At 39.1% G+C, this 14,035-nt stretch overlaps 1 protein-coding gene and 1 long non-coding RNA gene across 3 annotated transcripts; one reads left to right on the top strand and one right to left on the bottom strand.

The window, feature by feature from the left end:
- Positions 1–3,847: 3,847 nt before the first annotated feature.
- Positions 3,848–9,918, bottom strand: LOC133898766 (developmentally-regulated G-protein 2-like). Of its 2 annotated transcripts, XM_062339473.1 has the most exons (12): positions 9,714–9,918; positions 9,349–9,502; positions 8,536–8,603; positions 8,236–8,312; positions 7,620–7,800; positions 7,462–7,518; positions 6,190–6,264; positions 5,196–5,315; positions 4,942–5,112; positions 4,632–4,745; positions 4,368–4,538; positions 3,848–4,237 (listed from the first exon to the last, which is right to left on the bottom strand). In XM_062339473.1, the coding sequence occupies exons 2-12, from the start codon at positions 9,416–9,418 to the stop codon at positions 4,142–4,144; spliced, it is 1,200 nt and encodes a 399-aa protein (XP_062195457.1). In that variant the 5' UTR covers positions 9,419–9,502; positions 9,714–9,918; the 3' UTR covers positions 3,848–4,141. The 2 variants fall into 2 exon arrangements, with proteins under 2 accessions (XP_062195457.1, XP_062195458.1); XM_062339474.1 differs by lacking the exon at positions 9,349–9,502 and having other exon boundaries at positions 9,714–9,917.
- Positions 9,919–11,636: 1,718 nt separating this feature from the next.
- Positions 11,637–13,764, top strand: LOC133898765 (uncharacterized). The gene is made up of 2 exons (XR_009906264.1): positions 11,637–11,757; positions 13,433–13,764. It is a non-coding gene; the product is annotated as an uncharacterized LOC133898765 (long non-coding RNA).
- Positions 13,765–14,035: the final 271 nt, after the last annotated feature.

Here is a 14,035-nt window from a genome sequence, read left to right as displayed (position 1 = left end):
TTGGATCTTCAAAGTCTTGATATTGTAGTCCTTTTTGCTCCTCCAGAACGTTGACGACTATTCACGACATAAGCGGAAAGACAACAAATAAACACCGAAAAAGAACCAAATAGCACATATCAACAACATCACTCAATAGATCAAGTATTTTTGAAAATTCTTGCAAAAGAATGGATCGAATCGGAGCTACAGTTGACAAGTTACGACTTCCGAAAGATTAAAACAGGACAAAAAGATTAACTATAGGTGAAACTATGTGTTTAAGAAATTTTCTAGAATTTTTCGGAGTGATCTATGATTTTTCTGGAATTGAATTGAATTTAGGAATAAGTCCATTTTACTCTCTCGAACTATCACATTTGTCCGGATAACCCATGTACTTTAAACCGTCCATTTTACTCCCCGAGCTATCGATCCCGTCCATTTTACCCTCCGAAGTGGTTTTTCTCAGTGATTTTGATGACGTGTTGGCGGTTTCACCACGTGGCAGCCCTAGTCAGCGTGCAACGTTACGCAGTAATTTAATTTTTCTTTAGAAAAATAATTCATGAAAATAGATTATATCGAAAAAATAGGTTTTATGTTTAGAAAAAATCCAAAAAATATGAAATGATTTAGATAAATATTTTAATATGTTCTTAGCTCTATTTTTATTTCTGCAAATAATATTTAATGTTTTTTCTAGTGTAAAAATTATTCCAAAAATGTTAGAATAAATGCTTTAATTTGGAAAATAGTTTTAGAAAATATAGATTAATTCTGATAATGTTTAAAAATATTTTATTTGATAAAATAAATGCTTTAACATGTTTTGTTGCATATAAAATTAGTTTTAATTCTAGAAAAATTAGGTTTAAATCCAGAAAAATAGTTTTCGTCGTTTTTAGTCGTAGTTTTGCGTCATTTCTAGCCGTTTAAAATTCGTTTAGCCGTACTTTTGTGTATATTTTGAGCATATTTGAGCACATTTTTGGTACATTTTGGGCACATTTGAGCACATTTACCACATTTTGGTCCCATTTGGCACATTTTAGTCATATTTGGGTACATTTTTAGCATATTTGGACATACTTTGGTCATATTTTGGTATATTTTGGGCACATTTGACCATATTTTGGACATATTTAAGCACACTTTGGTACATTTTGGCATATTTGGGCACATTTGGCCATATTTTGTCCAAATGTACCCAAAATGTGCTAAAATGTACCCAAAATATGGCCAAAATGTGCCCAAATATGACTAAAATGTGTCCAAATGTGACCAAATATGCCTACAATGTGCCCAAATGCGACCCAATGTGCTCCAAATGTGCCTAAATTTAGCAAAAATGTTTAAAAAATGTGCTCAAAATGTGTTTAAAATGGACCCAAAATATACCCAAATGTGACCAAATTGTGGCTAAAATGTGACCAAATGTGCCCCAAATGTGACTAAAATATGACCAAATGTGCCCCAAATGTGCCTAAAATATGGCCAAAATGTGCTCAAAATGTGCTCAAATGTGCCCAAAATGTGTCCAAAAAGTACGGCTAAACTAATTTTAAACGGCTAGAAACGACGCGAAAACTATGGCTAAAAATGACGAAAACTATTTTTCTGGAATTAAACCTAATTTTTCTAGAATTAAAACTAATTTTATATACAACAAAACATATTAAAAGCATTATTGTATCAAAGAAAATATTTTTAACTTTTATTAGAATTAATCTATATTTTCTAAAACTATTTTGCAAATTAAAACATTTATTCTAACATTTTTGGAATAATTTTTACACTACAAAAACATTAAATAATATTTACAGAAATAAAAACAGAGTTAAAACATATTAAAACATTTATCTAAATCATTTTATATTTTTTGGATTTTTTTCTAACCATAAAACCTATTTTTCAGAATAATCTATTTTCATGAATTATTTTTCTAAAGAAAAATCAAATTACTGCGTAACGCTGATGTCAGCATGCTAACTAGACACACTGACTAGAACTGCCACGTGACGAAACCGCCACCATATCATCAAAACCACCGAGAAAAACCACTCCGGGGGAGTAAAATGGACGGTTTAAAAGTTCAGTGGGTTATCCGAACAAACGTGATAGTTTGAAGGAGTAAAATAGACTTATTCCTTGAATTTATTTGAATTATCTTACCATAGGAAACATTAAATAGAATTAATAAACATTATTAAAACTATCAAATTAATCCTAATTATCAGAATTATTTTTACATTAAAAATATATTTATTGTGTCATTAATCTAAGTATGACATCAGCAACAGAAAATAAACAAAAACTGACTGGGCTGACATGTGGCTTGACACGTCGGCAAGGGTGCTGATGTGGCTCTTACTGTCGGCTGAGGTGGCTACTGAGGTGTTCGGCTAACTGGGTAGATGTATGGCTGTCACACAAGCATGATCGCTGAGGTGGCACTTACACATGTGCCCATTGGATGACATGGCATGCTGACATAATCGCGCTGACTAGATCTACATTTATTTAAATCTAGATCGTTGATCATTGATCGAACGGCTATGATCTATTCTAACCGAACCGTTATTCTCCTTCTAATCGCGACCGTGAGCCCTAGATTGGACATTTGATATCGTACATTTTCAATCTCCAGTGACACAAAGACGACGACAACTCCCGTGGCGGAGACTCACCGGAAGACGACTGGAACCTCGTCGCGTTGCACGGATCACTCTGACGAGCAGCGGAGCCAAGACAACACTCGAAAGCGAACTTGTTTGGACTGTGTAGTCGACGGCAAAGCTTAGAGGAGGCTGGTGATGGTGAGCGACAGATTTGGTCGTTGGAGCTTTGTGGAGATGGGGTTCTAGTGACGATTTCGCATCAGGATGTTAGGCAAAAGGAGCGGGGTGCTCTGGGGAGGATCCCTGGGCATATATTTATAGTCAGGGAGGGCTAGGAGATCGTAGCTGACTTGGTTAGGGTTCGACGAAGTCCGGCAATGGCACGAAGTTCATCTCGAGTTTGAACCGCGTTTGGGAAAATATATGGTGGGCAAAAGATTCGTGGTAGGCACGAGTATCTATCCAACTACCTTCCAAAAGATATCAAGCTCGGATTTGGTTCAATTTGATTTGAATTCGTCTCGACCGACGGGTTGAACTCGAACTCTACCTTGCGTTTGGACTGAGCTTCGCTAGAGATAGGACGGCTGGAGACTACGGAAACCATAGGAAATCCATTTGACACGAGTTCGGCTGGAGTCCTCGGATTTGTCTAGGACAATGCGAGAGCTGTTGTTGTCAAGCGTGTGTTGGACATGAAACAGAGAGAGGGTGAGAGGAAGAAGGCGACAACAACTAGACGGATCAGACCGCCGTGCCGCATGAGGGATGGGTCGGGATAGCCTTCGACCCACATGCGTGTGTGAAGTGAGTGAGAGTGAAGTTGGGCCGGTGGTGAGTGGACTAAAGGTGAGAGGGGAGGAGGCGACCCGCGAGAGAGGAAAGAGGGTAGCCAGGCTGGGTTGGAAAAGGGAAAGATATTGGGATGTGGAATGGATTCCGACCTGATAGCTTTTAGGGTTTTTTCTTTCTCTTCTCTTTTCTGTCCTTTTCCTGTTCCTTTTTAATACATATACATACATGTTTATATACAATATACATATTATTTAATATACTCTTTAAATCAAGCAATATATACTCAAGCAATTCAAACAAATATAAATCAAACATTTGCAAACAAACTTAAAACCTTTTGTATATACATATATAGGTATATATACTTATTTAGGTTTTATTCATTCTATTCATTTATTTTCTTTTGTATATAAAAAATAAAATTTTGTTTATTCTGAATTTGGGCTGTTACATGGTAGCATCGCAGAACTCTCATTTATCTTTCCAAAGTCTCGTGATAATTATTCAGAATAGCATGTAAGAGAAACCCCATAACACATTATCTAACCTTTCATGGTGACACTGCAGTGCACTGGTATTGTGCAGAGATACAGGGGGTTCCTATGTGAATACTTTTAAATACGGCCCTTCTGGTATAAAATAGGGCTGCAAGAAGTAGCACCCGGCTCAGCTAGTTCCAGATTATCTGATCTATAGGTTGTTCATCTGATTTGGAGAAGCTGATTCCAATGCATTTGGCGATCCGATTATTGCTTCAGAGGAGCTTTCTTCACCCTATCGCATATCCGATCAGGTGCATTCGTGTGCGACTTGAACCGGCCTCGCCCGCCCTCCTCCTTTTCCTGAAAGTTTCAGTTCACAGGTTTAGCACTTTTGCAGCTAATGATACCAGAAAATTTGATATGTAAACTATATAACGATATCATTTTATTGATCTATAATGTGATCAACTCAGCCTCCGGCAGGTGATACCTTCTTTTTTACTATCTGGACAACATCCTCGTCTTGAAGACAATGGCCAAGGCCACAATGTTGAGGATAGTGCCTTGCGCTGATTCCCCATACAAGAACATACTTCACATCCTTGAGCAAACTTCTATGGATATGATTGCAGAAGTCTTCAACTGTGCAACCACCTCTATCCTGATGGCACAAAACTAAGGTCATCAACCAGCCTGTTCCTCGTGTTCCTTAGAACAGCAAGAAGTGAAAAGCATAGAAGGGGAGAAAACATACAGTAGAAAGAACAACCGGATCTGTGAAATCAGGTTGCTGACCCTGTGGCTTCGTATACACCCTCGTTAGACCCATTTCATCCCACATTCTCGCCAGTAGCCTGTCCAAGTTCAGCTGTAAAGAACAAAAAGTCAGTCACATGAAGATACAAAGACAGAGAACAGAACTGACGGAGCATATTACAAACTCAAAATTAAGTGTGCACTGCCATTCAAAGATGGCGACACGCCAATATAACTTTGGGGACAACGCAAACAAATCAAGGATAAAAAAAAGTTTGATAGAGATGCAGGTGACAGATGAAACATGCCTTCAAATTGCAGCTGATCACCAGTGAATTTGGCTGCCGAGCAAGCTTGTCCACATCATCAATACCAACAACATCAATCTTGTTATATACATAAACACATTTAATGTACTTCCGATTTCCTTCAATGGCATCGATGAGATCATCCACAGTAGCATCTTCACGGAATAACACCTAAAGTAAACAAAATAGTTTAGTCAGTTGCAAGCACATGCACATACACATACACATGCACACCCACATGCACGTAGACACACCTCAGCATTATGAATTTTGTACTCATGCAGGATCTGATAGCAGAGCTTCTCATCAATATGAGTCAAAGGAACCGTGGTGTTGAAAGAAATCCCACCAGTCTTCTTCCTTTTGAAGTATATCTATTTGTACCAAAAGACATAATTAATAAACCAGGAGGGAATATCTCAAGTACAAATGCACACATGAAACCCTCATAAGTCAGAAGCAACAGAGTATAGTTGGTGAACAAAGTACTTATTTAGGCCTCATCTAGGAGACAGTCCATAGGCTACGATGTAAGGATTGGTCACATAGTTAGTTGGTCAAGTTACATAACTAGGTCAGCACTTGTCAGCAAGAAAACACCTCATGTAGTAAAAAGGTAGAAATGTTCAGTAAGAAGTAAATGTGATTTAGAGCCTTTTACAACTGCCACAGTAAGTCAAACCTTAATTTGCACCCTCCTTCCCATGATATAGATGTCCACAAAAATTTGGTATAATATTTGTATGCAGAATTCATACCCAAGTGCTGTTTTTCAACATAGATGCGATCACTTCAACAGAAGACACCAAATTTAAATTACTAGCACAGAAAAATACAATTAGTTGATTCATTTATGGTTTGGCTGAATTATGTACCTAGTCAGATAGTCAGATCTACATGAGATGACTTAGATCCCTGCTATGTTTTACAAACCCATGCGATACAGACCACCCAATACAGATTGCGAGGCCTCATGCCTCAGAGGTGACGTGGCATTCATCTGTTCCCAATTTCCAGGTTATGGTATAGACACTGCCTCTAACTGTAGGCCGGGCATACTCAATCTGTGGATTCAAGTCATGCCCAGCAAGTTCAGGATGTTCTCTTTCTTGGAACCAGATGAAAAGAATGCCTTATTTGAGTGTCTGAAGGGTCCATCTTACAATTTCACTGTTGCATAGAGTATCCTTCTCTATCTTTTTCTAGATCCATTTGCCTTTGTTACATTTTCAACATGTATATATGTACCTGGGGAGGCCTTTTGTTGAGACGGAGTCCAACAGCTTCCAGTTCTCTAGTTAATATTTGGCGATGTCCTTCACTCTGAAATGAAATTTAGAAGAATAATCTAATAAGCAAATGGAAATCAGGCAAGGCTTGGATCATGTGCAATCACATATAACTTCCAAAAGGCAGTGTATGGATGTCTCTATTCAAGAAGAATTTAGTAATGTTTTTCAGCAGATATACAGTAAAAATGATACAACCATATTTGAAGCTCGGCAACTTACTAAGTAATATTACAGGCTTTTACTTACAACTAAGAAAGCGGAAAACAGCTAATTTAGAACTAATATAACAATTAACATGCAAACATAAAAAGAGAAAATTCCTCCTACGCCATTGAACCTTAGCGGTTTCCCTGATCTACCACTGAAATTTTTGCTCTTTCCTCCAGTGCCACTACTTTAGTTTTCCCTGCCCTTTCTTGCCACTACCGTCCCAGGACTGTAAACAAAGGGGCAAAAAGGCCACCATACCACTGTCTAGCCAAGTCCCATAGTACCAGACCACCACTGATTTTCCTGGAACTTTTATCTTTGTTATTCCCAATTTTCCCCTAATTTTTATCCTTTTAAGACTCTTTCCTGATTCTGTTTTCATTTTTTCCATTTTAACCTTTCTTTTATTCTTCATTTTTTCAGATTTTCTAACTTCTTGTATTTTGTTGCATAAAGCTCAAATTTATCATTAATAAGATCATTGTGTAATATGAAATATACTTGCAAAGTAAACTGGTCAAGAAATTCGATTGTTAAAGGACTTATGTAAGAACTTCAATAGTCAAAATGATTCTGCTAAGAACGTGGTATTTCTGCTATTGAGAATTCTATCAAATTATGGGAACTGAAATTTTCTATCTGTCAATGAGAAGAAAACACTACCCAATAGACCTAAACATCTGTTCCTTCCCTTCTCTCCTACCATAAGATCTTACTTATGCTTCAAAAACGTAGCTATTCTAAAGATAGAACAAAGAAAATGCAAAATGCAGTGAATGAAGTGAAGCTTATTCAGGACCTATTTGTTTTTTATTTTGATTATGGATTCTAGCCCCAAAAGCAAAAGCAAAAACAAATGGTCACATAAAAGCTGATTCTCACAATCCACAAGCCATGTTGTACTACAAAATCCTACAATCCACAATTTGGTGGGAAGGAGCTTCCACAGATTCTACAGATTGGAATGGATTTTCACAATCTAAAGCTAAAACAAACAGGCCCTCAGTTAACTACTAACCTTTGAGGCATCCAGAACCATCAGCACAAGATCTGATGACTTCGCAACAGCAATAACCTGAAAGCAGGAACGGTAGAATACATAAAAAAAACAAGAAATGATTTGTGGGTAAAAGAACCCACCTTACATAAAAATGATTAACTGTTAGCAGCATTCACCTGTCTACCACGCCCCTTGCCTTCAGATGCTCCTTCAATGATACCAGGAAGATCAAGAAGCTGGATTTTGGTATCATTGTAATGAATGATTCCAGGAATGCAAGTGAGGGTTGTGAACTCATATGACGCAGCTTCAGAATGTGTCCCAGTCAACATAGTTAAAAGAGTCGACTTTCCAACACTGCAAGATATACTCACACAAGTCACAACACATGAGACATACAGACGTTATAATCTGAGTGGTTGACTATATTGACCATTTTATGCTTTGCATTACCAAGAAATAAATTTTCAGCTTAAGTTAGTAATACCAGATACAAAAAGGACGTTAGATAATAAAAATTAGACAATAGAAAGTATGGTACCAAATATAGAATGGATAGGGTCATCAAGTATTCATATATCTCATTTCCATATATACAAGGCAATAGCTATGAAAGTTAGTTGGCAGACATAAATGTGTCAAAAATACAAGACAGCGGATGATATATGCAGAACACATAAGGTTCTCTAATTGATTAGAACAGAGTTCAAGAATCAAAAATCCACCAGTACAAACTGAAAGGTTTGAAATACAAGACTCTCTGGTACTTAATAGTAGGCAGAAGAGGGAGACCTGGGAAATCCAATAAGTGCAACACGACCATGCCCAAACTTTGTGACTTCAAAACCATCTCCTCCTCCACTGGAACCCTGTACGACCAAAATGATATGTCAGGTGTGACAAAATGCAAGGAACTCCCATGTTAAGACTGCTTTGCCTTTTTACACTATGTTACTACTTAGAAAGCTTTCAAGGAATGAAGAAACAACAAAATATTAGCTTCACTTGATCTAATTTGTAATTCAAATTACAACATAAAACTATACCAAACAAAATTCAAGATTCTGATTTAGTTTCACAACCCATTGATACCTTTGGGGGCTCCAATAACTGTGTCCTCAACTTTGCTAACTTTGCCTTCAGTTGTCCAAGATGATATTCTATATGACAAATAGAGAATACAAAATTATTACCAGATACAATATACAAGACAAACTTCCGCACAAGATTAACTAATATAACAACATGCTGCAAAATTAGGTGGAAATTAAGCAAACAAGAGATAGTCATCGGTTGAGTACAGACATTTATGCTATGTTTTTTACCAAAAGAAAAGGCAGTCTTATGATCAAGAGTCGTGATATCAGTGTAGAGAAAGGCACACCTGTTGGCATATACAGGATGTTTGACTATTTGCTCATCACAAAATGCATAAAGATACACTTTATGGATTTGATTTAAAGTAGAAATATGTAATAACAGAAAAGGAATGTTGTTGAATACAGTTCATGAATTATATATGTCTACAGATTTAGAATTATTACATGTCCACCAGTGGATATTCAAATGAGACAGCTTGTGGTCATCATTAACGTAAACATCTATAGCAATGAACAGCAACATGATAAGAGGTTCTAGCTTCCAGACACGCTGAGAAGCTAAGATTTCATTAGAGGTATGAGAATATAGGTAGCACGACCAAGGTGGCAGTAGATGAACCAAGAAATGCTGGAGATCCCCCCCCCCCCTCTCCCCAACTCAAGCTATGTTTTTCGTGATTAGATAAGTGATCCAGTGTTATATGTGGCAGTACAGTTTCATTGAAATGAAAAGGAAAAACAGCATACAAGGATAAGCATGAATTGCATAGTTGTAACGGTGGAGAGCCAGTGAAGACAACAAAACCTGTTGCTTTGTTTTTCTGCGTCCGAGCCATCTCGGCCTCAATCTCCTTGATCCTCTCCAGGATACCCATCTTCTATCTCGTGCTGTATGCAAGTTTCTCCGGGGGGGGGGGGGGGGGGGGGCGATGTACGCAAATAGCAACCCGCAGTGTGCCCTGCCAAGCAACAACAGATAAGCCTGACGACTACAAACCACGCAAGCACCAGGGGCGGACTTCGCACTGGGCATGGGTATTCCGTTGAACACCTATCCTTCTTTCCTTCCTTTTTGGAGAATTGGATTTGATAGCTCACAGAGCAGGTAAGAGATCTATCTCCCAGCTCCCAGAAAAAAAAAATGCATCCAAGCAAGTTAGGGTTCCTTACCAACAAAAGAAAACAACTCCCCTTTAAAATTGGGATGAATCACCAATCCAATCCAGTCGACGCGTCGGCGGGGGAAGTGCCACTGGCTGCCTGCCGTTCAACCACCAGAGTCCGGCGGCCGCCGTTCTTCTTCTTCGGCGGCAGGACGAGGTTCGCGGCGGCTAATCGAGTGAGAGCTGAGGTGCCGAGGGAGGGTGAGTCAGCCTAGTGCAAGCACATGTTCATCGGGGCCCACAAAAGCCAGACTGACCCATTCTCTAGGCCCAAACGTCCATGGTTGATACTTGATAACATGCCTCGGCCCATGCATCTACCTCCGCGGAACTTTTTTATTTTTATATTTTTAAATAAAAATTGCAATGTATATGCGCCCGTTAGAAGGTGATAGATTGAAAAATGAAAAATATTGTATTCCAATTCTCTTAAAATTTAAAATATTATATAAATAATTATGAAAAAATAGGAACAAATTATGTGCTGTAGAAGATGATATCTTGTAGCTCTCTAAACTCAAACAATTACTTTTACAATAAGAAACAAAAAATTCAAAATTTAGGATTCTGAAATAAATCTTTTTTATTTTTTATTGTACAAATAATATTTTTGTTTGAAATTTTTTGGAAGTTAGATGATAGCATCATCTGCACAGATTTTTAGAATTTTTCATCACTATTTCAGAATTCTAGATTTAAATTTTTTTCAAAATGGATATATATATGTAATTTTTTATTTAAAAATTAAAAAATTCCACCTCCACGGCTGGCCGGCCCATCAACATGTCGGCCCAAAAGGCCCATAACACCTCTGAAGAAGAAGGAGGCCCACCAACGAACGAGACATCTGTCAATTTGCCTTGTCGCTCACTCCGCTCCGCAGACCTGGCCCGGTGGGAGCGCCAGCGTTGGCGGCGCGTGAGGCCGCAGCGGCGATATGGCAACTCAAATGCCCAAATAAGCTGAAGCATTTCTTTTGGCGTATGACACACAACTCACATCCCCTCAGAAGCAATCTTGTTCATCGAGGTATGAAAGTCGAGGAAAGATGTGTAATATGTAATAGCGTTGGGGAGGATGGAGGGCACTTGTTCTTTAAGTGCAATCTGGCAAAGCAAGTATGGGGTCTACTGAACATGGAGGTTGAGAGATCGGAGCTGGTAAATCTTTACTGTCCCTGGGATGTAGCCGACTACATTCTGAAAAGGAAGGAGAATCGGTATTTGCTGATTATCACTGCACTTTGGAACATCTAGAATGAACGAAATAACATCAGGGAAGAGGGACGATGGCACAGTGCTGAAATTATCGCCAGAAGCACAAAGGTCTATGTGGCGGAGGCGGAGTCTCTTCTGAAGGGGGAGGCGAACATTACCACTGGTGGACCGGCAAGGCGAAGAGATCGATGGAGCAAACCACAGCCGGGAGTTCTGAAGCTAAATTGTGACGGCTCGTTCTTACCCGATTCAGGGTCGGGTAGTTGGGGATTTCTGGTCAGGGACAGTGATGGGGATGTGGTCTCAGCCGGGAGGGGAAAGGTCGATCACCTGTTAAGCGCTTTTCATGCAGAGCTCCTTGCATGTCTTTAGGGGATTCAAACGGCTGTCGACCTGGGTATCGGGCACCTCATCGTGGAGTCAGATTCACTGAAGGCGGTGCGAGCGATCAACTCCGACGATTTTGATGACACTGCAGTTGGACATTTGGCAGAGGAAATAAAGTCTCTAGCCTCATCTTCGTTTCTTAGTTTTGTTTGCCAGTTCAAAGGTAGACACTGTAATCAAGCTGCTCATGAGCTAGCTGTTCTGGGTCATTCGTGCATCGAGGGGAAGAACGAATTATAAGTTCTTTCCCTGAGAGCATCCGTGTGTAATCGTTGCTAACGATCTGTTAGCGTCTGAGTAATGGAAATTTCTCAGGTTCAAAAAAAAAAAAGGCCGGCGGCGTCTTGATCACGCGGCGCCTCTCTACGCGCGTCGCCGCCGGTGTGCGCAGTGCCACGATCGGCGCCCGGCGCTCTCCCTTGCGCCCGGTGCGGTGGCGACTCCAAGGTCAGGAACTACCCGACGACATCGCGCTCTGCCAGTTCTTGCTTCGGTTCACGCTCGTACAGTTCATGCTCGACACGCTTTTCGATTAACGATTCTGTGCATGTTCTTCCTTTCCCCTCTTATCCCACCTGTTATTTGATCTATTTCGTACATTAGGCCACCATGCTAGATGCTGGCTAGTAGTTTATTTCCTTTCTAGGACGACATATCGCACGATTTCCTCTGACAAATCTAAACACCTGTTATTTGTTCTTTGTCCGCCATGTTGTCCTTCCGTTTGATTATCTTAGAACAAAGCGAACGCCTAGATACTCAAGTTTAATTTATCTCACCTGTGCTACGGACAAGGGAAAAAACTTGCAGATCATTGTGCACAAATAGAAGCATCAGCAAGATAGGAATCAACTTGCCAACAGCATATATCTGAAAAGTATGACAAGTGATTAACAACCAGAACGTTCTTGTCACTGAACCACCATTCACTTAGATGGAGTGAATCACTGATCGGGTCACAGTCATCTCAAAATACCTGAAAGCAAGAAGTCTGAAAATGCTATCTGACGGGTGTCTATACTCTAGAGTTTCTGAGGCAGTGACAGAAGACGTTTCTCTCTTTCTTTCATAAAATCATGAGGAATTGCCACCCTATTTATTGATGCTTGAGGATTTGCCATTTGATATCACACTGACCTTTGGGTCCTAGTACCACATGTCCATGCAACACTCTGGTGGCAAATCTTGAAATAGCATCGAATGAGTGGCAAATCATCAGCTTTTCCTTTTTAGTAAAAGAACTTATCAAGGTTCTAAAACTAGGTTTACTTAGGCCTTGTACAAGGAATAGGTCACATACTTAGTAGGTTAAACCTAGTATATACTAGGTCTACTCGGAATAATAGGCCGCTTATTAAAAAAGTCGCCTAATAGGCCTTGTACAAGGCCGAGTATCTCTCATCCTACCCCACACCTGTAATGGCCTTAGTTGCAGTCGTATGATGAAAATGCCGTTGAAAGTTGAAACAATATTAGCATATGAATTATGAGCTTTAGTTTGTTGCAAAAATATCCTTTCACTTATTGAATGCTAAACTGATGATTTATAATTACTTAATGTTGAATGGTGCATTGCATTGCATTTTTATTTATAATTACTTGCTTGTGTTGAAAAAAGGATAATTTTTAAATACTTATATACGTGATATGATCAAAAGAGATGTAGTGCATTTTTGTTTAGTTGTTATACGAACATACATGTATAAATAAAAACATTTAAATAGAAAAAGAGAATCATGTTGCAAGGCCTAGTACAAGGACGATTTTTGTATACTCGCTACAAGATGAGGTGGTCTAGCGAGTACCTATTAGCCAGTTTTAGAACCTTGAAACTAGTAGACTTATCTTTCAGCCATTTTCAACACCTTGGATATTGGCATTGGTCTGTAATTTGCTTATATGCTCTTGATATGACTATTCGTACGTAATCCTTTATTTCTTTCCTTAGTCTATCTCTTTCCAGACTTTCTTGGTCATGGGTTTTGGTCACTTGGGATAGGAACAATCAGTCCTAGCAACTAGGTCGGCATTTATGTGTCAATACGATCCGTTCATATTCTTGATTCCTTTTTCCATCAGAGGCACGGAAATATGAACAGTGTGCACTAAATAAGAGTTGCAGGAACCAAAGCGTCCGAGCTTGTAGGATTATTGAACTGGAAGAATATTTCAGAACTGGGCCTACTGGACGGACCTGAACCACTTGGCTCTAAATTGGAGTGGACTTAGCCAACGAGTTGCGACAGGTCAATCGGCAAGGATAGAAATATTCTTTGTGCAGCTGTGCTGCATTAGACAAGTCATGGATTTGGGTTCAGCCATTTCCTTTGCCAACTGTATAAGATTCCTTAGATTTATAAATTTTCTGGCTTATTTGCATCTATATGTTATGTAAAGAAAATGTCATCAATCTCTCATCTGCAATTTATCAACATGAATATTCTTTGTCTTGCATTTCAGTCTACATCTTGTGTATGCAAAGCTATGAGAATTTGTACAATTTTTTCCTCATTTTTTTTAACAACTATGTCTGCTTTTTTCCCTGACTTGCTACCGACGTGAGAGCTTAATCTAGCCTCTAACTACTTTTTCTCGAATACGCTGGAGAGCTGCGTATAATTGAATTAAGAAAAAGTAAAGTAATTACAGACGGGTTTACACAAAGACCCTCAGCGGGTCACAAAAGCTGCTCATTCGAGAAAATGTAGATGAAGTATTACACGAT

This window comes from Phragmites australis, chromosome 18 (assembly GCF_958298935.1).
Source record: "Phragmites australis chromosome 18, lpPhrAust1.1, whole genome shotgun sequence".
Taxonomy (NCBI): Eukaryota; Viridiplantae; Streptophyta; class Magnoliopsida; order Poales; family Poaceae; genus Phragmites; species Phragmites australis.
The sequence above is the reverse complement of the archived record's forward strand: the minus strand, read 5'-3'. Positions and strand labels throughout refer to the sequence as shown.